The sequence below is a fragment of the Leptopilina heterotoma genome, unplaced genomic scaffold (assembly GCF_015476425.1).
Source record: "Leptopilina heterotoma isolate Lh14 unplaced genomic scaffold, ASM1547642v1 Lhet_152, whole genome shotgun sequence".
Lineage (NCBI taxonomy): Eukaryota > Metazoa > Arthropoda > Insecta > Hymenoptera > Figitidae > Leptopilina > Leptopilina heterotoma.
In genome coordinates this window covers 1,015,233-1,037,967 of record NW_025110868.1, presented here as the reverse complement: position 1 = coordinate 1,037,967, position 22,735 = coordinate 1,015,233, and the positions used below count along the sequence as shown (strand labels likewise).

At 25.9% G+C, this 22,735-nt stretch overlaps 1 protein-coding gene across 2 annotated transcripts in view; it reads left to right on the top strand.

Annotated features, from left to right (window-relative positions):
• Positions 1-22,735, top strand: part of LOC122498593 (tyrosine-protein phosphatase non-receptor type 13-like) — a 244,057-nt gene that overhangs the window by 200,156 nt on the left and 21,166 nt on the right. For both annotated transcript variants that reach the window (XM_043606394.1, XM_043606393.1), the window contains exons 10-11: positions 3,663-3,801; positions 12,634-13,427. In XM_043606394.1, the coding sequence (XP_043462329.1) occupies positions 3,663-3,801; positions 12,634-13,427 (933 nt within the window). The remainder of the gene's footprint in view (positions 1-3,662; positions 3,802-12,633; positions 13,428-22,735) is intronic.

Here is a 22,735-nt window from a genome sequence, read left to right as displayed (position 1 = left end):
AAATACTTTAAATGATTTCAATGTAAAGCCTTTTTTGAAATTTAACTATTTCTAAAAATTACAAGTGTTATTCATCAAAAATTCAATAATATTTTTTATTGAATAAAAATTATTTATATTAATAAAGAATTATTAATATTATTAATAAAGAATTTTTTATTTTATTAATTATTATTAATTATTAATTATTATAATTAATTATTAATTATTAATTAATTATATTTTATTATTTTATCAACAAATTTTCAAATAATTGAATTCTATCGACGAATTTTAATAAAAGTTTTAAGAATAATTACATTTTTCGAAAAATTCGATTAAAATTGGAGGTAAAATAATTGAAATTCTACAATGAGTTTCATTATTTGTGAAAATAATTGAATTCCTAAAAAAAATTTTATTATTTACGAAAATAATTGAATCCCTGTAAAAATTTTATTATTTATGAAAATAATTGAATTATGTCGAAGAAATTTATAAACAAAATTTGTAAATAATTGAATTTCTGTGAAATTTTTATTATTTTATGAAAATAATTAAATGTTTACGAAGAATTTTATTAAAATATTTTTTAAACAATTGAATTCTTTTGGAGAATTTTATTAAAGTAGTATATATAGTTTATTTACTCTCCCTACAATAGGTAGGGTTCGAGACTCCCAAGTACATACATAACAATCTTAACCTATATTTACAAAAATCCTTACAACTAAACATTCTCTTCATACAACTTAACCTAAAAAACGCAACTCTCTCCACGCTCTCTACCTTACGCTCTTAACCTATCGCCAGTGCCGGGCTTCCGTTTCCAGTTCCTTCTATGCCCATGCTGGCTTCAACCCAATTCGCCCACCCTTTTTTCAAAAACCTGCTTTCTCACCTCCCTTACACGCTCCAGTCATCCACTTTTATCCATCCATCCATCCATCCAAGCAAAATCTTCTCACCTCATTCTCAGCCTATACCTATCTATCACACTTTACACACTTCCATCACTCCACCCATATCCTCCCCCACAACATACTTTACCCCATCCACCCAAATACAATCCTTACCCATTCTTACCTGTTTTCCTTTCACTCTCTCCGTCCACGCTCTTTCTCTCAATAGCCATAGCATTCTTCTCTCTCTCCAACATCTATCCTCATCTATTCTTATTACACTTCCTTTCAGTCTTCCTTTCACCCTCATTACATCCATTTTCTCTTCCTCACTACCCAACTCCACCAACCATAACTTTGGTACCCCATATTCACCCTTTCCTAACGCTTGTACCATTTTCACTGAGACATTAACCCCCACCCACGCCAACACTTTTTCCACTGCTCTTTTACCCTCCAACACACCTACATTCATACCTCTGATCACTACATTCTTTTTCCTTTTTTCATTTTCTACTACATCCACTCGTCTTGACAAATCTCCCATTTTCCACTTTAACCTCTCATATTCACTTCCCTCAACTTTCTCAGTCCCCTCATTCACTTCCTTTATAAATTTTTCTAATCCATTCATTCTTCTCCACATGCTTTCCTTATCCTTTTTCCACTTACTATCCCATTCATTCCACATTTCCTGCAATTTCTCCAACCTCTCTTCAATTTCCACTATCTCTTTGTCCCTTGATTCCCCATCCTCACATATATCCATCAAATTTTCCCTTACTCTCTTCGCTCCTTCATCCATCGCGTCCTTCATCATCCATACTAATTCTAACAAATCCATGCAATCCTCACACGTCATCTTTTTTCCATTCTTTCCTATTCCCCTTTCAAATACCCGCGCCTTTTTCTCATTCTCGCTAACACTACTTGAGTCAAACTCAGCCATTCCAGAAATCTACCTTATCACTCAAATGCTCAAAATTTTTCCACTGTCTCTCTCTCCTCTCTCTCACTTCAAGCAACCTAACCTCACAAAACACACTTCTCTTTTTTACCTTTTTTATCACTCACACATTCACTACTCTATACCAACATACCTTTCCTTTACACTACCGCAAATTACACTACACACTCAGCACTCTACATTACCCACCCTTTTTTAAAACCTTTATATTTCTCAAAAAAACTCTTAACTCTTTCCAAACGCGTGTACACCGAAACGGTACCGGAAACGGAAGCCTTTATTAAAGTAGTAAATATTGAACATCATTGAACTGAGGAATATATTTGACAATAATTGAAATTTTGCCAAGAATTTTATGAAAATTTTTGGAAATAATTGAATATCAAAAAAAAAAATTTATTATTTATTAAGATAATTGAAATATTGACAAGAATTAAAAAAAAATTTTTTGAACATGATTGAATGTCTGCAAAGAATAAATTTTATTACTTTTAAAAATAATTGAATTTCTTTAATTATTTGTAACTTGTATGAAATTCAATTTTTTAGCATTTTTAACTAAAATTCTTCTATAAATGTATTATTTTTAATAATTAATTAAATACATATGAAAAACTTGAACTAATTTCAAAAGAATTTGAAAATTCTACGAGAATTCAATTATTTGAATACAAAAATAAATAATTTTTTGAATACTTAAATATTTTTAAAATTGAATTCCTTTAAGGTATTTGTCGCGCGACTGGTCACTGTCAAAAGTTTGTATCCGTTGACTGTACTTATGAAACGGATTATGAATGCGAGTTTCCGAAAAACTTTTGCGGACGTACAGTTTGACACACAGATGTTCTCAATGTATATTCATAACCTATCGCATGAAAAGCGATCGTGGCAACGTCGCAAGTTTGGCGTATGGCCGTCTTTAAAATTTCGCGCCAAAAGTAGCAGACAAGCTGTAGTATTTAACAAGCGCTATTGCCACGTTTACGAATTCACCTGTCATTTACAGTAATTGTTAAAATAATTTTTCAAGTTTGACGTTAAATATCTTTTAAACAAGACGGTGAAAAATTTTCATTTTTTTTATAAAAGTTCATTTTGGTTCAATAAATGAAACTTTAGTTTTTCTAAAAAATCTGACGATTAGTATAAGTGCAAAAATTAAAAATCTGTGGTTTTCATATGGTTTTCCTATACCTTACATGTTAAAAATCGAAACTTTGATTTCATTTTTTGAGACTTACAGACGGTCAATTTTATTTTAATAGGCCTTATTTTGTAGATAAATATCCAAAGAATAATTATGTGAAATTTAAAAAAAATCTGACGAAAACGAATTTACGCGACAAATACCTTAAAAAATGTTATCAAAATTTTTGAAAGTAATTGATTCTTTACGAAGAATTTTATTAAAATTTTCAAAAATAATTGAATTCATGCGAAGAAGTTTATAAAATTTTTTAAAAATAATTTTATGAAAATTGTGTTTTATATAATTTAATTACAGTGTAAATTTTATTATTTTCGAAAATAATTGAATGTTTGCAACGAATTTTATATAAAATTTTTTTGTTGAAATAATTGAATTATTTTGGGAAATTTTATATTAAAAATAATTGAATTGTTTCTAAAAATTTTTATTATTATAATAATATAGGTAATAATAATATAATGTAATATAATAATAATTATCATTATTATTATTATTATTAATATTATTATTGTAATTATAATTCCATAGTATAGGATAAATCACTAAACAGAATCAATCTGCTAATGGTTTTTAAAATTGAATTTTTATTTTCTGTTAATAGAAGCTGGACTTCGAAGCACCTCCTATACCTTCAAATTCGTCGATGTATATTAGAACAGCAGCTGGTATGTCCTTTGACGCAGCTAATTAATTTGACCGGTCTCGCTCTGCAGGCAGAGTTTGGAAATTATAGCGTCAATGTAAGTAAACTGACACGAGAGAAAAAAAAATCAAAAATAAATCGATAATTAACTGTCTCTTGAAACAATTAAAATAATTATTTGAAAACAATTTTATTTCAGACATTTCCTAACTGGAATTATTTCTCAAAACCTATATACACGCAAATTATCGAAAATTTATAAATTTATTAACGAAACTTGTAAATTAGTGATCTAAACTCATAAACTAGTGACCTAAACTCATAAATTTTTATCTAAATCTTATTAAAACTTATTACTATCTTTATCTAAAATTTATTGTCTAAAAAATATAAATTTTTTACCTAAACTAAAAATCATAAACTTGTTGTATAAAACCAATCAATTTATTAACTCAAATTCAGTAGATTTTGACCGAAACTCATGAATTAACATTAAATTAATAAACTTATGGCCTGGACTCAATAGCTTCATAAGTTAAATTTCAATATGTAAAATTATCAATTCTATCAACTGAACTCATAAATTTAATTTCTAATTATAACTGTATGACCTGAGTTCAGTACTTTTAGACCTAAACTCATAAATAAATTTTCTAAAAATTATACATTCTCCCGTTTAACTTAGTAATTTGTTAATTAAACTTATGAATTGATCTGAAACTAATAAATTCGATATGAATTTTGTCACTTGAGTCTTAAACTCTGAAATTGACCTAAAATTTATAAATTTGACCTGACCAGTAATTTGAGACCTAAACTAATGAATTTGTCTAAAACTAATAAATTCGAGCTAAACTTAATTATTTTGTCACTGGAATTCATAAGTTAATTTTTTTAACATTTAGTAATTTCTGACCTAAACTCATGAATTAATCTTAAATTAATAAACTTATGTCCAGAACTTGATAACTTACTAATTGTAAATTTTTTTAATTTAAACTTTTAAAGTTATTCATTTTTTTCAACTGAACTCATACATTTATTATCTATAATAATTCAGAGACCTGAATTTAGTAATTTTTGACCTAAACTCATAAATATAATTTCTTAAATTCATACATTCGCCTGTTTAATTTAACAAATTTTAAATTGAACTTATGAATTAATCTAAAACCTAAATTTGAACTCAATTTGATAAATTTTGACCTAAACTCATAAATAAATGTTGTGAAATAAATAAATATAAAATAAATGTTTTTTGTGCCTATTTAAGTCAGTAGTTTTTAATCTAAATTCATAAACTTGTCTAAAAGTAATAAATTTTGGCTGAACTTAAATGTATTATGACTCTGACTCAAATTAATTTTTCTAAAATCTAAACATTAAGTAATTTCTGACCTAAATTCATAAATGTACCTCAAATTTATAAACTTATAAATTCATATAAATTTATAAACTTATAAACTTATAAATTATAAATTGCCTGAAATCAATAACTTGATAATTTAAAAATTATTTACTTAAAGCTATTGATTTTACAACCTAATTTAATAGTCTCCACATTTGGTAAAAGATCTAAAATTATCGAAAATTATCAAAAATTCAAAAAGCCGAATTTCCTAAAATACAACAATTTTTCTTCTTTTTAATGGCATTTAGCGTCACTATTTTTGTGCTCTTAAAAAACACTTTACTTGTTTAATAGTCTCCACCCTTTGGTAAAAAATAAAAAATTATTAAAAATTTTCAAAAATTCAAAAATCCGAATTTCTTAAAATTCAACATTTTTTCTTCCTTTTTATGGCAAATAGCTTCACTATTTTTGTGCTCTTAAAAAATACTTTACTTATTAAATAGTCTCGACTCTTTGGTAAAAAATCTAAAATTATCCAAAATTATCCAAAATTCAAAAATCCGAATTTCTTAAAATTCAACATTTTTTCTTCCTTTTTATGGCAAATAGCTTCACTATTTTTGTGCTCTTAAAAAATACTTTACTTATTAAATAGTCTCGACTCTTTGGTAAAAAATCTAAAATTATCCAAAATTATCAAAAATTCAAAAATCCGAATTTCTTAAAATTCAACATTTTTTCTTCCTTTTTATGGCAAATAGCTTCATTATTTTTGTGCTCTTCAAAAACACTTTACTTTTTAAATAGTCTCCACCCTTTGGTAAAAAATCTAAAATTATCCAAAATTATCCAAAATTCAAAAATCCGAATTTCTTAAAATTCAACATTTTTTCCTCTCTTTTATGGGATTTAGCTTCATTATTTTTGTGCTTTTGGAAAATACTTTACTTATTAAATTGTCCCGACTCTTTGGTAAAAAATCTAAAATTATCCAAAATTATCAAAAATTCAAAAATCCGAATTTCTTAAAATTCAACATTTTTTCTTTTCTTTTTATGGCAAATAGCTTCACTATTTTTGTGCTCTTCAAAAACACTTTACTTTTTAAATAGTCTCCACCCTTTGGTAAAAAATCTAAAATTATCCAAAATTATCCAAAATTCAAAAATCCGAATTTCTTAAAATTCAACATTTTTTCCTCTCTTTTATGGGATTTAGCTTCATTATTTTTGTGCTTTTGGAAAATACTTTACTTATTAAATTGTCCCGACTCTTTGGTAAAAAATCTAAAATTATCCAAAATTATCAAAAATTCAAAAATCCGAATTTCTTAAAATTCAACATTTTTCCTTCCTTTTTATGGCAAATAGCTTCATTATTTTTGTGCTTTTGGAAAATACTTTACTTATTAAATAGTCTCGACTCTTTGGTAAAAAATCTAAAATTATCCAAAATTATCAAAATTTCAAAAATCCGCATTTCTTAAAATTCAACATTTTTCCTTCCTTTTTATGGCAAATAGCTTCATTATTTTTGTGCTTTTGGAAAATACTTTACTTATTAAATAGTCTCGACTCTTTGGTAAAAAATCTAAAATTATCCAAAATTATCAAAAATTCAAAAATCCGAATTTCTTAAAATTCAACATTTTTTCTTCCTTTTTATGGCAAATAGCTTCATTATTTTTGTGCTTGTGGAAAATACTTTACTTATTAAATAGTCTCGACTCTTTGGTAAAAAATCTAAAATTATCCAAAATTATCAAAAATTCAAAAATCCGAATTTCTTAAAATTCAACATTTTTTCTTCCTTTTTATGGCAAATAGCTTCATTATTTTTGTGCTTTTGGAAAATACTTTACTTATTAACTAGTCTCGACTCTTTGGTAAAAAATCTAAAATTATCCAAAATTATCCAAAATTCAAAAATCCGAATTTCTTAAAATTCAACATTTCTTCCTCTCTTTTATGGGATTTAGCTTCATTATTTTTGTGCTTTTGGAAAATACTTTACTTATTAAATTGTCCCGACTCTTTGGTAAAAAATCTAAAATTATCCAAAATTATCAAAAATTCAAAAATCCGAATTTCTTAAAATTCAACATTTTTCCTTCCTTTTTATGGCAAATAGCTTCATTATTTTTGTGCTTTTGGAAAATACTTTACTTATTAAATAGTCTCGACTCTTTGGTAAAAAATCTAAAATTATCCAAAATTATCAAAAATTCAAAAATCCGAATTTCTTAAAATTCAACATTTTTTCTTCCTTTTTATGGCAAATAGCTTCATTATTTTTGTGCTTTTGGAAAATACTTTACTTATTAAATAGTCTCGACTCTTTGGTAAAAAATCTAAAATTATCCAAAATTATCCAAAATTCAAAAATCCGAATTTCTTAAAATTCAACATTTTTTCCTCTCTTTTATGGGATTTAGCTTCATTATTTTTGTGCTTTTGGAAAATACTTTACTTATTAAATAGTCTTGACTCTTTGGTAAAAAATCTAAAATTATCCAAAATTATCAAAAATTCAAAAATCCGAATTTCTTAAAATTCAACATTTTTTCTTCCTTTTTATGGCAAATAGCTTCATTATTTTTGTGCTTTTGGAAAATACTTTACTTATTAAATAGTCCCGACTCTTTGGTAAAAAATCTAAAATTATCCTAAATTATCCAAAATTCAAAAATCCGAATTTCTTAAAATTCAACATTTCTTCCTCTCTTTTATGGGATTTAGCTTCATTATTTTTGTGCTTTTGGAAAATACTTTACTTATTAAATTGTCCCGACTCTTTGGTAAAAAATCTAAAATTATCCAAAATTATCAAAAATTCAAAAATCCGAATTTCTTAAAATTCAACATTTTTCCTTCCTTTTTATGGCAAATAGCTTCATTATTTTTGTGCTTTTGGAAAATACTTTACTTATTAAATAGTCTCGACTCTTTGGTAAAAAATCTAAAATTATCCAAAATTATCCAAAATTCAAAAATCCGAATTTCTTAAAATTCAACATTTTTTCCTCTCTTTTATGGCAAATAGCTTCATTGTTTTTGTGCTTTTGGAAAATACTTTACTTATTAAATAGTCTCGACTCTTTGGTAAAAAATCTAAAATTATCCAAAATTATCAAAAATTCAAAAATCCGAATTTCTTAAAATTCAACATTTTTCCTTCCTTTTTATGGCAAATAGCTTCATTATTTTTGTGCTTTTGGAAAATACTTTACTTATTAAATAGTCTCGACTCTTTGGTAAAAAATCTAAAATTATCCAAAATTATCAAAAATTCAAAAATCCGAATTTCTTAAAATTCAACATTTTTTCTTCCTTTTTATGGCAAATAGCTTCATTATTTTTGTGCTCTTCAAAAACACTTTACTTTTTAAATAGTCTCCACCCTTTGGTAAAAAATCTAAAATTATCCAAAATTATCCAAAATTCAAAAATCCGAATTTCTTAAAATTCAACATTTTTTCCTCTCTTTTATGGGATTTAGCTTCATTATTTTTGTGCTTTTGGAAAATACTTTACTTATTAAATTGTCCCGACTCTTTGGTAAAAAATCTAAAATTATCCAAAATTATCAAAAATTCAAAAATCCGAATTTCTTAAAATTCAACATTTTTTCCTCTCTTTTATGGGATTTAGCTTCATTATTTTTGTGCTTTTGGAAAATACTTTACTTATTAAATAGTCCCGACTCTTTGGTAAAAAATCTAAAATTATCCAAAATTATCCAAAATTCAAAAATCCGAATTTCTTAAAATTCAACATTTCTTCCTCTCTTTTATGGGATTTAGCTTCATTATTTTTGTGCTTTTGGAAAATACTTTACTTATTAAATTGTCCCGACTCTTTGGTAAAAAATCTAAAATTATCCAAAATTATCAAAAATTCAAAAATCCGAATTTCTTAAAATTCAACATTTTTCCTTCCTTTTTATGGCAAATAGCTTCATTATTTTTGTGCTTTTGGAAAATACTTTACTTATTAAATAGTCTCGACTCTTTGGTAAAAAATCTAAAATTATCCAAAATTATCCAAAATTCAAAAATCCGAATTTCTTAAAATTCAACATTTTTTCCTCTCTTTTATGGGATTTAGCTTCATTGTTTTTGTGCTTTTGGAAAATACTTTACTTATTAAATTGTCCCGACTCTTTGGTAAAAAATCTAAAATTATCCAAAATTATCAAAAATTCAAAAATCCGAATTTCTTAAAATTCAACATTTTTCCTTCCTTTTTATGGCAAATAGCTTCATTATTTTTGTGCTTTTGGAAAATACTTTACTTATTAAATAGTCTCGACTCTTTGGTAAAAAATCTAAAATTATCCAAAATTATCAAAAATTCAAAAATCCGAATTTCTTAAAATTCAACATTTTTTCTTCCTTTTTATGGCAAATAGCTTCATTATTTTTGTGCTTTTGGAAAATACTTTACTTATTAAATAGTCTCGACTCTTTGGTAAAAAATCTAAAATTATCCAAAATTCAAAAATCCGAATTTCTTAAAATTCAACATTTTTTCCTCTCTTTTATGGGATTTAGCTTCATTGTTTTTGTGCTTTTGGAAAATACTTTACTTATTAAATTGTCCCGACTCTTTGGTAAAAAATCTAAAATTATCCAAAATTATCAAAAATTCAAAAATCCGAATTTCTTAAAATTCAACATTTTTTCTTCCTTTTTATGGCAAATAGCTTCATTATTTTTGTGCTTTTGGAAAATACTTTACTTATTTAATACTCTCGACTCTTTGGTAAAAAATCTAAAATTATCAAAAATTCGAAAAAATTCAAAAATCCGAATTTCTTAAAATTCAACATTTTTTCTTCCTTTTTATGGCAAATAGCTTCATTATTTTTGTGCTTTTGGAAAATACTTTACTTATTAAATAGTCTCGACTCTTTGGTAAAAAATCTAAAATTATCCAAAATTATCAAAAATTCAAAAATCCGAATTTCTTAAAATTCAACATTTTTTCTTCCTTTTTATGGCAAATAGCTTCATTATTTTTGTGCTCTTCAAAAACACTTTACTTTTTAAATAGTCTCCACCCTTTGGTAAAAAATCTAAAATTATCCAAAATTATCCAAAATTCAAAAATCCGAATTTCTTAAAATTCAACATTTTTTCCTCTCTTTTATGGGATTTAGCTTCATTATTTTTGTGCTTTTGGAAAATACTTTACTTATTAAATTGTCCCGACTCTTTGGTAAAAAATCTAAAATTATCCAAAATTATCAAAAATTCAAAAATCCGAATTTCTTAAAATTCAACATTTTTTCCTCTCTTTTATGGGATTTAGCTTCATTATTTTTGTGCTTTTGGAAAATACTTTACTTATTAAATAGTCCCGACTCTTTGGTAAAAAATCTAAAATTATCCAAAATTATCCAAAATTCAAAAATCCGAATTTCTTAAAATTCAACATTTCTTCCTCTCTTTTATGGGATTTAGCTTCATTATTTTTGTGCTTTTGGAAAATACTTTACTTATTAAATTGTCCCGACTCTTTGGTAAAAAATCTAAAATTATCCAAAATTATCAAAAATTCAAAAATCCGAATTTCTTAAAATTCAACATTTTTCCTTCCTTTTTATGGCAAATAGCTTCATTATTTTTGTGCTTTTGGAAAATACTTTACTTATTAAATAGTCTCGACTCTTTGGTAAAAAATCTAAAATTATCCAAAATTATCCAAAATTCAAAAATCCGAATTTCTTAAAATTCAACATTTTTTCCTCTCTTTTATGGGATTTAGCTTCATTGTTTTTGTGCTTTTGGAAAATACTTTACTTATTAAATTGTCCCGACTCTTTGGTAAAAAATCTAAAATTATCCAAAATTATCAAAAATTCAAAAATCCGAATTTCTTAAAATTCAACATTTTTCCTTCCTTTTTATGGCAAATAGCTTCATTATTTTTGTGCTTTTGGAAAATACTTTACTTATTAAATAGTCTCGACTCTTTGGTAAAAAATCTAAAATTATCCAAAATTATCAAAAATTCAAAAATCCGAATTTCTTAAAATTCAACATTTTTTCTTCCTTTTTATGGCAAATAGCTTCATTATTTTTGTGCTTTTGGAAAATACTTTACTTATTAAATAGTCTCGACTCTTTGGTAAAAAATCTAAAATTATCCAAAATTCAAAAATCCGAATTTCTTAAAATTCAACATTTTTTCCTCTCTTTTATGGGATTTAGCTTCATTGTTTTTGTGCTTTTGGAAAATACTTTACTTATTAAATTGTCCCGACTCTTTGGTAAAAAATCTAAAATTATCCAAAATTATCAAAAATTCAAAAATCCGAATTTCTTAAAATTCAACATTTTTTCTTCCTTTTTATGGCAAATAGCTTCATTATTTTTGTGCTTTTGGAAAATACTTTACTTATTTAATACTCTCGACTCTTTGGTAAAAAATCTAAAATTATCAAAAATTCGAAAAAATTCAAAAATCCGAATTTCTTAAAATTCAACATTTTTTCTTCCTTTTTATGGCAAATAGCTTCATTATTTTTGTGCTTTTGGAAAATACTTTACTTATTAAATAGTCTCGACTCTTTGGTAAAAAATCTAAAATTATCCAAAATTATCAAAAATTCAAAAATCCGAATTTCTTAAAATTCAACATTTTTTCTTCCTTTTTATGGCAAATAGCTTCATTATTTTTGTGCTTTTGGAAAATACTTTACTTATTAAATAGTCTTGACTCTTTGGTAAAAAATCTAAAATTATCCAAAATTATCAAAAATTCAAAAATCCGAATTTCTTAAAATTCAACATTTTTCCTTCCTTTTTATGGCAAATAGCTTCATTATTTTTGTGCTTTTGGAAAATACTTTACTTATTAAATAGTCTCGACTCTTTGGTAAAAAATCTAAAATTATCCAAAATTATCAAAAATTCAAAAATCCGAATTTCTTAAAATTCAACATTTTTTCTTCCTTTTTATGGCAAATAGCTTCATTATTTTTGTGCTTTTGGAAAATACTTTACTTATTTAATACTCTCGACTCTTTGGTAAAAAATCTAAAATTATCAAAAATTCGAAAAAATTCAAAAATCCGAATTTCTTAAAATTCAACATTTTTTCTTCCTTTTTATGGCAAATAGCTTCATTATTTTTGTGCTTTTGGAAAATACTTTACTTATTTAATACTCTCGACTCTTTGGTAAAAAATCTAAAATTATCAAAAATTCGAAAAAATTCAAAAATCCGAATTTCTTAAAATTCAACATTTTTTCTTCCTTTTTATGGCAAATAGCTTCATTATTTTTGTGCTTTTGGAAAATACTTTACTTATTAAATAGTCTCGACTCTTTGGTAAAAAATCTAAAATTATCCAAAATTATCAAAAATTCAAAAATCCGACTTTCTTAAAATTCAACAATTTTTCTTCTTTTTAATGGCATTAGCTTCACTATTTTTGTGCTCTTAAAAAACACTTTACTTATTTAATAGTCTCTACCTTTCGGTAAAAAATCTAAAATATTAAAAAGAATATTAACAAAAATTTTACCGAAAATATTAGAAGAATACTAATAAAATTGAATTGTTTTAGGAACACGGATGTGGAGATTATTTCCTCCTGGAGCACTACATTCCCGAAGCCCTGATATTAAATCCAGATCATGACCAACAATACAGCGACTTATCAAGTAACGCTGAAAATTTAAAACGACAATTACATCAAGCGCACCGTGAGAGACGTGGTCTCGATACAAATAAAGCCGAGGAAATGTTTATCACTCACGCTCAAAATTTATCTGATTTTGGTTCGCACTATTACATTGCGACGGTGGATGCCAAGGAATTGAGTAAAATAATAAGTCGACAGAGAAAATTTAATGAACGTACATCGCCAATAGGTCGGACGCATACCGAAGATATTTACGCTCAATTAAAACGCAATTGTCCCGCATTTCCTGCTAATAGTGCTGATAAAACAAAAGCCTACACGGACGAGGAGAAAATAATTCTCGCTAGAAATCCAACCACTACTGCTAATGTCAATGATAATATTTATACTTCGGTGACAAGTGAAAAGGAGAGTGCTGAAATTATTAACGTCAATAATAATAATAATAATAATAATATTCATAATATTCATAATAATTCGAGTAAAACTGAGAATGATAAGAGGAAAAAGACCGAGAGCAGTGTTTGGTTGGCAATACATGGCGAGGGTTTGAAACTCTTTGAAAGAGGCGGCGGTCGTTTTCGTGAGAGGAAAGAATTGGCAAAATTTCAATGGAGGGATATTCAAACTTTGAGTTACAGTAAATCGTGTCTTGTTATTTACACGAAAGTCAATGGGAAACGATGTAAATTCAAACTGAGAATGGATCACCGGAAGTGAGTTGGCAAATTTAATTATCAATTAATTTTTAATTCTAATTTTATTTTCAATTAATTTTTAATTCAAATTTTATGTTCAATTTTAATTTTATTTTCAGTTCTAATTTTATTTTTAATTTTAAATTTATTTTCAATTTCACACACAAAACGAACAATAAAAGTATGACCGGAACTTAGTTCTTGACCTAAACTCATAAATTCGAAAACTAAGAATTTTCAATATTTCTTATTTAATTCTCAAAAATTTATTATCATTGTCCGTAAATTTATTACCAAAAACTCATAAAATTAGCACATAAAAGAACTAAATTTATTATCTAGAATTTATCGATTTCTGACCTAAACTTATAAATTAATCTTAAATTATTAAACTTATTAATTTAAGTTTATTAAGTCAATATTTTGATAATTCTACAATTCATTACTTAAAACTAATACTTTTATAAACTGAACTCATAAATTTATTATCTATAATAATTCTATGGTCTGAATTTAGTCACTTTTGACCTGAACTCATAAATATATTTTTTAAATTTATACGTTTTCTCGTTTAACTTAGGACTTTCTTAATTAAAATCATGAATTGACCTGAAATTCATAAATTGGGATTGAATTTTTTAATTTGTGACCTAAACTCATAAGGAAATTGTAGAAAAAATTTCTACGTTTATAACTTTAACAATGTATTCCGCAATCTAAACTCATACATTTGACGAAAACTAATAAATTCGAGTAACACATCAAAAAAAATTTATTCCAGAATTTGGAAATTTCTGACCAAAACTCATAAATTTAACTAAAATTATTAAAGTTATAGCCAGAACTCAATAACTTGCTAATTGTAAATTTCTTTATTTAAAGTTATTAATTTTATTAACTGAACTCATAAATTTATTATCCATAATAATTCTAGTACCTGAATTTAATAATTTTTGACCTCAACTCATAAATAAATTTTCTAAAATCCATATATTCTTCCGTTTAATTTAGCAATTAGTAAATTAAACTTATTGAATTGATCTGAAATTAATAAAAAAAAATTAATTTGGTAAATTTTGACCTAAACTCATAAGGCATTTTTCGTAAATTTATACTTTTATAATTTAATTTTAAATTCTGTGATTTAAATTAATTAATTTGTCTAAAACTATCAAATTTGAGATCAACTTAATTATTTTGTGACTGAAATTCATGAGTTAATTTTTTTTAAATTTAGTAATTTTTTACCTATACTCATGAATTAGTCTTAAATTAATAAATTTATGTCCAGAATTTAATGACTTGCTAATTGTAAATTTCTTTATTTAAAGTTATTAACTTTTTCAACTGAATTAATAAATTTATTATCTAAAATAATTCTATAACCTGAATTTAATGATTTTTGACCTAAACTCATAAATAAATTTTCTAAAATTTATACATTTTTTCGTTAAACTTGGTAATTTGTAAATTAAGCTTATAAATTGATTTAAAACTATTAAATTTGACTTGAATTTTGTCATTTGAGTCTTAAACTCTTATATTGACCTGAAACTAATACATTTTACCTGAATTCAGTAAGTTGAGACCTAAAAACTCTTAAAATTTAATTGATTATTAGTAGAGATAATAAATTTTGTAATCTAGGTCAAAAATAATTTATTTATTTTAATCTTTAAACATTAATTTTTTTCATGTAATAGTTTGTGACCTAAACTCATAAATCTATCATTACTTTAATTAACTTTTGGTCTAAAATCGTAAGTAATTTTTCTAAATATTATATATTCTCTGATTTAAATGAATAATTTTCGAGCTAAACTCATAAATTGGTCTGAAACTAGTAAATTTGAACTGATTATTCTAATTTTTGACCTAATCTCATATGGTAATTTTCTAAACATTATTCATTTCAAACTTCAACATTATATTCTATAATCTATTAATTTTAGAACCTGAACTCATTAAATTTTTGGTATTATCTAAAAAAAAACTGTTTTGTTCAATATTTCAATATTTCAATACGTCAAATTATCAATTTTATCAACAGAACTTATAAATTTATTATCAGTAATAATTCTTTTACCTGAATTTAGTAATTTTTGACCTAAACTCATAAATAAATTTTCTAAAATTTATTCATTCTCCTGTTAAACTTAGTAGTTTGTTAATTAAACTCATGAATTGATCTGAATCTAATAAATTTCACCAAATTTTAATAAATTTTGACCTAAACTCATAAGGTAATTTTCCAAACTTTATACTTTTATAACTTTAACAATTAAATTCTCTAATCTAAACTCATAAATTTGTCTAAAACTAATAAATTCGAGCTGAACTTAATTATCTTGTAATTTTAACTCAGAAATTAATTTTTTTTAATCTAAACATTAATTACTTTTATTTAGTAATTTCTGGTCTAAACTCATAAATAAACCTTAAATTAATGAACTTACGGCCTAAACTCAATAACATGATAATTTTACTATCACTTATTTAAAGCTATTAATTTTTTCAACTGAACTCATAAATTTTTAATGTAAATTTATTAATTAGAATAACTCTATGACCTAAATTTAGTCATTCTTGACCTAAACTCATAAAAAAAAGTTTCTAAAATTAATACATTGTTCCGTTGAACTAAGTAATTTGTAAATTACCCTCGTGAATTGATCTGAAAATATAATTTTGACCTAAATTTTATAAATGTTGACCTAAACTCATAAATAAATGTTGTAAAAAATGCATTTAACGATTTAGCTCAGTAATTTGTAAATTAAACTTATACATTGTTCTGGAACTGATAAATTTGACCTAAATTTTGTAAGCTCGGTGAAGCTAGCGAACCGCCAGCCGTCAGCCATCAGAAGAATCCATAGGCGTCGCCACGCACAGCATTTACGCGTATCTGATAGCAAACGGGTGGAGCTGCTGGCTATTTAGATTTATTTTAAAAACTTTTTATAATGTGGTATTTAAAGGAGAATAATCCAGCAACGATTTAGTACAAAAGAAAAATTGTTTGGTAAATAATTAAATAACTAATAAATTTTTTTTGAAAAAAATCACAATTTTTGCGTTTCTGATGGCGGGCGGGTGGAGCTGCTGGCAATTTAATTTCATTTTAAAAATTTGTCATCATATGGTTTTGAAAGGGGAACAATTTAGCAACAATTAAGTACAAAAGAAAATTTTTTTGAACAAAAATTAAAGAAGTTATGATTTTTTTTTGAAAAAAATAACAATTTTTGCTTTTCTGATGGCGGGCGGGTGGAGCTGCTGGCAATTTAATTTCATTTTAAAAATTTGTCATCATATGGTTTTGAAAGGGGAACAATTTATCAACAATTTAGTACAAAAGAAAATTTTTTTGAACAAAAATTAAAAAAGTTCTGATTGGTTTTTTTGTTTGTAATTCTTTATTTTGTTTTCACATACGTGTAAGAATTTTTTAAAAGTGCAAATTGAGATTTTTCTAAAAAAATTCATAAATCTCATTATAATTATTAAAAAAAAATTTTTTGGTCTTACGATTGTTGCTGGGCTATTACTTTTTTAAAAAGATGTGTTTCAAATTTTCTAATTTTATATTGAAAAGCAAGCAGCTCCATCCGATTTCTATCAGGCCCATTATAGTTATTAAAAAAATTTTTTTAGTTCTTAAATTCTTGTTGGTTATTCCTATTAAAAAACATGTATAAAAAATATTTTTATAAAAAATTAAATAGCCAGCTGCTCCACCCTCCCGCTATCAGAAACGCAAAAATTGTGATTTCATTCAAAAAAAAATTCATAAGTTCTTTAATTTTTGTTCAAAAGAATTTTCTTTTGTTCTAAATTGTTGCTAAATTGTTCCCCTTTCAAAACCATATAATGACAAATTTTTAAAATGAAACTAAATTGCCAGCAGCTCCACCCGCCCGCCATCAGAAAAGCAAAAACTGTGATTTTTTTCAAAAAAAATATATAAGTTCTTTAATTTTTGTTCAAAAAAATTTTCTTTTCTACTTAATTGTTGCTAAATTGTTCTCCTTTCAAAACCATATTATGACAAATTTTTAAAAAGAAATTAAATTGCCAGCAGCTCCACCCGCCCGCCATCAGAAAAGCAAAAATTGTGATTTTTTTCAAAAAAAATCATAACTTCTTTAATTTTTGTTCAAAAAAATTTTCTTTTGTACTTAATTGTTGCTAAATTGTTCCTCTTTCAAAACCATATAATGACAAATTTTTAAAATGAAATTAAATTGCCAGCAGCTCCACCCGCCCGCCATCAGAAAAGCAAAAATTGTTATTTTTTTCAAAAAAAATCATAACGTTTTTAATTTTTGTTCAAAAAAATTTTTTTTTGTACGAAATTGTTGCTAATTTGTTTTTCTTTCAAAACCATATGATGACAAATTTTTAAAATAAAATTAAATTGCCAGCAGCTCCACCCGCCCGCCATCAGAAAAGCAAAAACTGTGATTTTTTTCAAAAAAAATATATAAGTTCATTAATATTTGTTCAAAAAAATTTTCTTTTGTACTTAATTGTTGCTAAATTGTTCCTCTTTCAAAACCATATGATGACAAATTTTTAAAATGAAATTAAATTGCCAGCACCCAATGGGAAATTTACAACTGGCGTAGTACTGCGCCAGCACTGGCAGCACTGGCGGCAAGGCTGAGAGCCAGCACTGGCATAACTCTGGGATGATAACGCCGTCTGGCGCTGCCGAAGTACTGTCTGTCAGTGCTGCCAAACAGCGCTGGCGCAGCACTGGACCAGTGCTGGCTGAGAATATTGCCGCAATAAATGCCGTATTGTTATTAATTAGTCGTAAATTCATAATTATAAATAATTTAACAACAAAATGGTAAATAATATTAATAAATAGTTATTATTCATAAAATATTTCTCTTCTTAAAGAAATTGTATTAAAGATGGAGACTAACAATGGATATAGTAAATGAAGTAGAAAAAATTGTTTATAACATTTAAAAATTAAATAATAAACAATTACAGTAAGTGTGCATTAGATTTTCATATTTTAGTACATAACGATTGGAATCTAGAAATATCGCAAACCTATGAAAATAAACAAAATTGCTGACGAGGGGAATCGAACCTACGACCTACGGACTAACAGACTAACGCTCTAACCACTATGCTAACGACACATGTGTACAGTAAATTATTAATATCTCAGTATCATTCAGACATACAATTATTGAGTCAAAGATGAGAAAAAAATTGGGACACGTTAGAAATAATAAATTGAAATAAAATAAATTAAACTAAATTTTTAAAAATTAAATTAAATTACTTTACTTATTGCATTTAACATTTTACGTAATTCTTAAATTACGTGGTAATTTTTTAATAATTTTTTATTCATAGTAAGAAGTATAATAGTATTTTAATAGGAACCAAATTATTATTGAGATTAAAGTTTAAATTTTGTTTATAATTTTAATTTGTTTAAATAATTTATTATTTACAAAATTAGAAAATTGTGTTAAATTGTTATTATTAAATTTAATAAGAATAAAAAATGAACAACTGAAAAGTAAAATATTAATTTTTTTCAATAAATTTATATTTATAAACATTCATAAACTTTTTTTATAATTTTTTTCAAGTTTATGTCAAAAAAGCAATGTTGGCAAAGAGCGTTGTGAACAATTTTTCTATACTCAGCCAGCACTTGCCGCCGTGGCTTGTCCAAGCTTTGGCGAAACAAAAATTCTGTACTGAGCCAGCACTAATTGTCGAGGCTCGGCTAGACTACGCCGAACAATCGTCTGAGTACTAAGCCAGTGGTGAACATCGGCACTACACTGGCATTTCCCATTGGGCAGCTCCACCCGCCCGCCATCAGAAAAGCAAAAATTGTGATTTTTTTCAAAAAAAATCATAACTTTTTTAATATTTGTTCAAAAAAATTTTTTTTTGTACGAAATTGTTGCTAATTTGTTCCCCTTTCGAAACCATATGATGACAAATTTTTAAAATGAAATTAAATTGATAGCAGCACCACCCGCCCGCCATCAGAAAAGCAAAAATTGTGATTTTTTTCAAAAAAAAATCATAACTTTTTTAATTTTTGTTCAAAGGAATTTTCTTTTGTACTAAATTGTTGCTAAATTGTTTCCCTTTCAAAACTATATGATGACAAATTTTTAAAATGAAATTAAATTGCCAGCAGCTCCACCCGCCCGCCATCAGAAAAGCAAAAATTGTTATTTTTTTCAAAAAAAATAATAACTTCTTTACTTTTTGTTTAAAAAAATTTTCTTTTGTACTAAATTGTTGCTAAATTGTTTCCCTTTCAAAACTATATGATGACAAATTTTTAAAATGAAATTAAATTGCCAGCAGCTCCACCCGCCCGCCATCAGAAAAGCAAAAATTGTTATTTTTTTCAAAAAAAATCATAACTTCTTTAATTTTTGTTCAAAAAAATTTTCTTTTCTACTTAATTGTTGCTAAATTGTTCTCCTTTCAAAACCATATTATGAAAAATTTTTAAAATGAAATTACATTGCCAGCAGCTCCACCCGCCCGCCATCAGAAAAGCAAAAATTGTTATTTTTTTCAAAAAAAATCATAACTTCTTTAATTTTTGTTCAAAAGAATTTTCTTTTGTACTAAATTGTTGCTAATTTGTTCCCCTTTCAAAACCATATGATGACAAATTTTTAAAATGAAATTAAATTGCCCGCAGCTCCACCCGCCCGCCATCAGAAAAGCAAAAATTGTGATTTTTTTCAAAAAAAAATCATAACGTTTTTAATTTTTGTTCAAAAAAATTTTTTTTTGTACGAAATTGTTGCTAATTTGTTTCCCTTTCAAAACCATACGATAACAATTTTTTAAAATGAAATTAAATTGCCAGCAGCTCCACCCGCCCGCCATCAGAAAAGCAAAAATTGTTATTTTTTTCAAAAAAAATCATAACTTCTTTAATTTTTGTTCAAAAGAATTTTCTTTTGTACTAAATTGTTGCTAAATTGTTCTCCTTTCAAAACCATATTATGACAAATTTTTAAAATGAAATTAAATTGCCAGCAGCTCCACCCGCCCGCCATCAGAAAAGCAAAAATTGTGATTTTTTTCAAAAAAAAATCATAACTTTTTTAATTTTTGTTCAAAGGAATTTTCTTTTGTACTAAATTGTTGCTAAATTGTTTCCCTTTCAAAACTATATGATGACAAATTTTTAAAATGAAATTAAATTGCCAGCAGCTCCACCCGCCCGCCATCAGAAAAGCAAAAACTGTGATTTTTTTCAAAAAAAATATATAAGTTCTTTAATTTTTGTTCAAAAAAATTTTCTTTTGTACTAAATTGTTGATAAATTGTTCCCCTTTTAATACCATATGATGACAAATTTTTAAAATGAAATTAAATTGCCAGCAGCTCCACCCGCCCGCCATCAGAAAAGCAAAAACTGTGATTTTTTTCAAAAAAAATCATAACTTTTTTAATTTTTGTTCAAAAAAATTTTCTTTTGTACTAAATTGTTGATAAATTGTTCCCCTTTTAATACCATATGATGACAAATTTTTAAAATGAAATTAAATTGCCAGCAGCTCCACCCGCTCGCCATCAGAAAAGCAAAAATTGTGATTTTTTTCAAAAAAAAATCATAACTTCTTTAATTTTTGTTCAAAAAAATTTTCTTTTGTACTAAATTGTTGATAAATTGTTCCCCTTTTAATACCATATGATGACAAATTTTTAAAATGAAATTAAATTGACAGCAGCTCCACCCGCCCGCCATCAGAAAAGCAAAAATTGTGATTTTTTTCAAAAAAAAAATCATAACGTTTTTAATTTTTGTTCAAAAAAATTTTTTTTTGTACGAAATTGTTGCTAATTTGTTTCCCTTTCAAAACCATATGATAACAATTTTTTAAAATGAAATTAAATTGCCAGCAGCTCCACCCGCCCGCCATCAGAAAAGCAAAAATTGTTATTTTTTTCAAAAAAAATCATAACTTCTTTAATTTTTGTTCAAAAGAATTTTCTTTTGTACTAAATTGTTGCTAATTTGTTCCCCTTTCAAAACCATATGATGACAAATTTTTAAAATGAAATTAAATTGCCAGCAGCTCCACCCGCCCGCCATCAGAAAAGCAAAAACTGTGATTTTTTTCAAAAAAAATATATAAGTTCTTTAATTTTTGTTCAAAAAAATTTTCTTTTGTACTTAATTGTTGCTAAATTGTTCCCCTTTTAAAACGATATGATGACAAATTTTTAAAATGAAATTAAATTGCCAGCAGCTCCACCCGCCCGCCATCAGAAAAGCAAAAATTGTGATTTTTTTCAAAAAAAAATCATAACTTTTTTAATTTTTGTTCAAAGGAATTTTTTTTTGTACTAAATTGTTGCTAAATTGTTTCCCTTCCAAAACCGTATTATAGAAAATTTTTAAAATTAAATTATAAAGCCAGCAGCTCCACCCGCCCGCCACCAGAAACGCAAAAATTGTGATTTTTTTCAAAAAAAATTTATTAGTTCTTTAATTATTTACCAAACAATTTTTCTTTTGTACTAAATTGTTGCTGGATTATTCTCCTTTAAATACCACATCATAAAAAGTTTTTAAAATAAATGTAAATAGCCAGCAGCTCTACCCGTTTGCTATCAGATACGCGTAAATGCTGTGCGTTGCGACGCCTATGGATTCTTCTGATGGCTGACGGCTGGCGGTTCGCTAGCTTCACCGAGCTTCACTCGCGATCGAAACTCATAAACTGACCTACAACTACTAAAATTTACGATAATTTAGTAATTTAGGACCTAAATTATTATATGTAAAACATAAAATGTAGTTTTTACCGAAACTATTAAATTTATGTTCTTTAGTAATAGTTTGACTCAATCTTTGTACTTAATTTTCTATTTTTCATAATTACTTCAATTTTTAATAGTAAGAAGGTATTTAAACTTTTTTTTTCTCTGTAAAAAATTTTTTCCATAAAGAATGAAGAACTAATATTTCTATATACAACAAATTTTTGCTCGAGAAATTACCGTGAATAAAGAAAAGTTTCAAACAGCTTTATTTTAAAATTGATGTCTAGAAAAAAATAAATAAAAAAAGAAAACAAACTTTAGTCCTATCAGTCTCTGGATAAAGCAAAGTTTCTTGCGGAAATAAAGCCGGCTAAGCAAACATAGATCAATGTTTGTGCACAAAGTACACACATACATATATACTGTACAGAGTAATCCTCAATGCACTTACATTTTATCGCGATTCACCCTCAAATGTGGAATTTCCCAAAATAAAAAAAAAAAAAAAAAAAAAAAAAAAAAAGAAGGAAACTTTA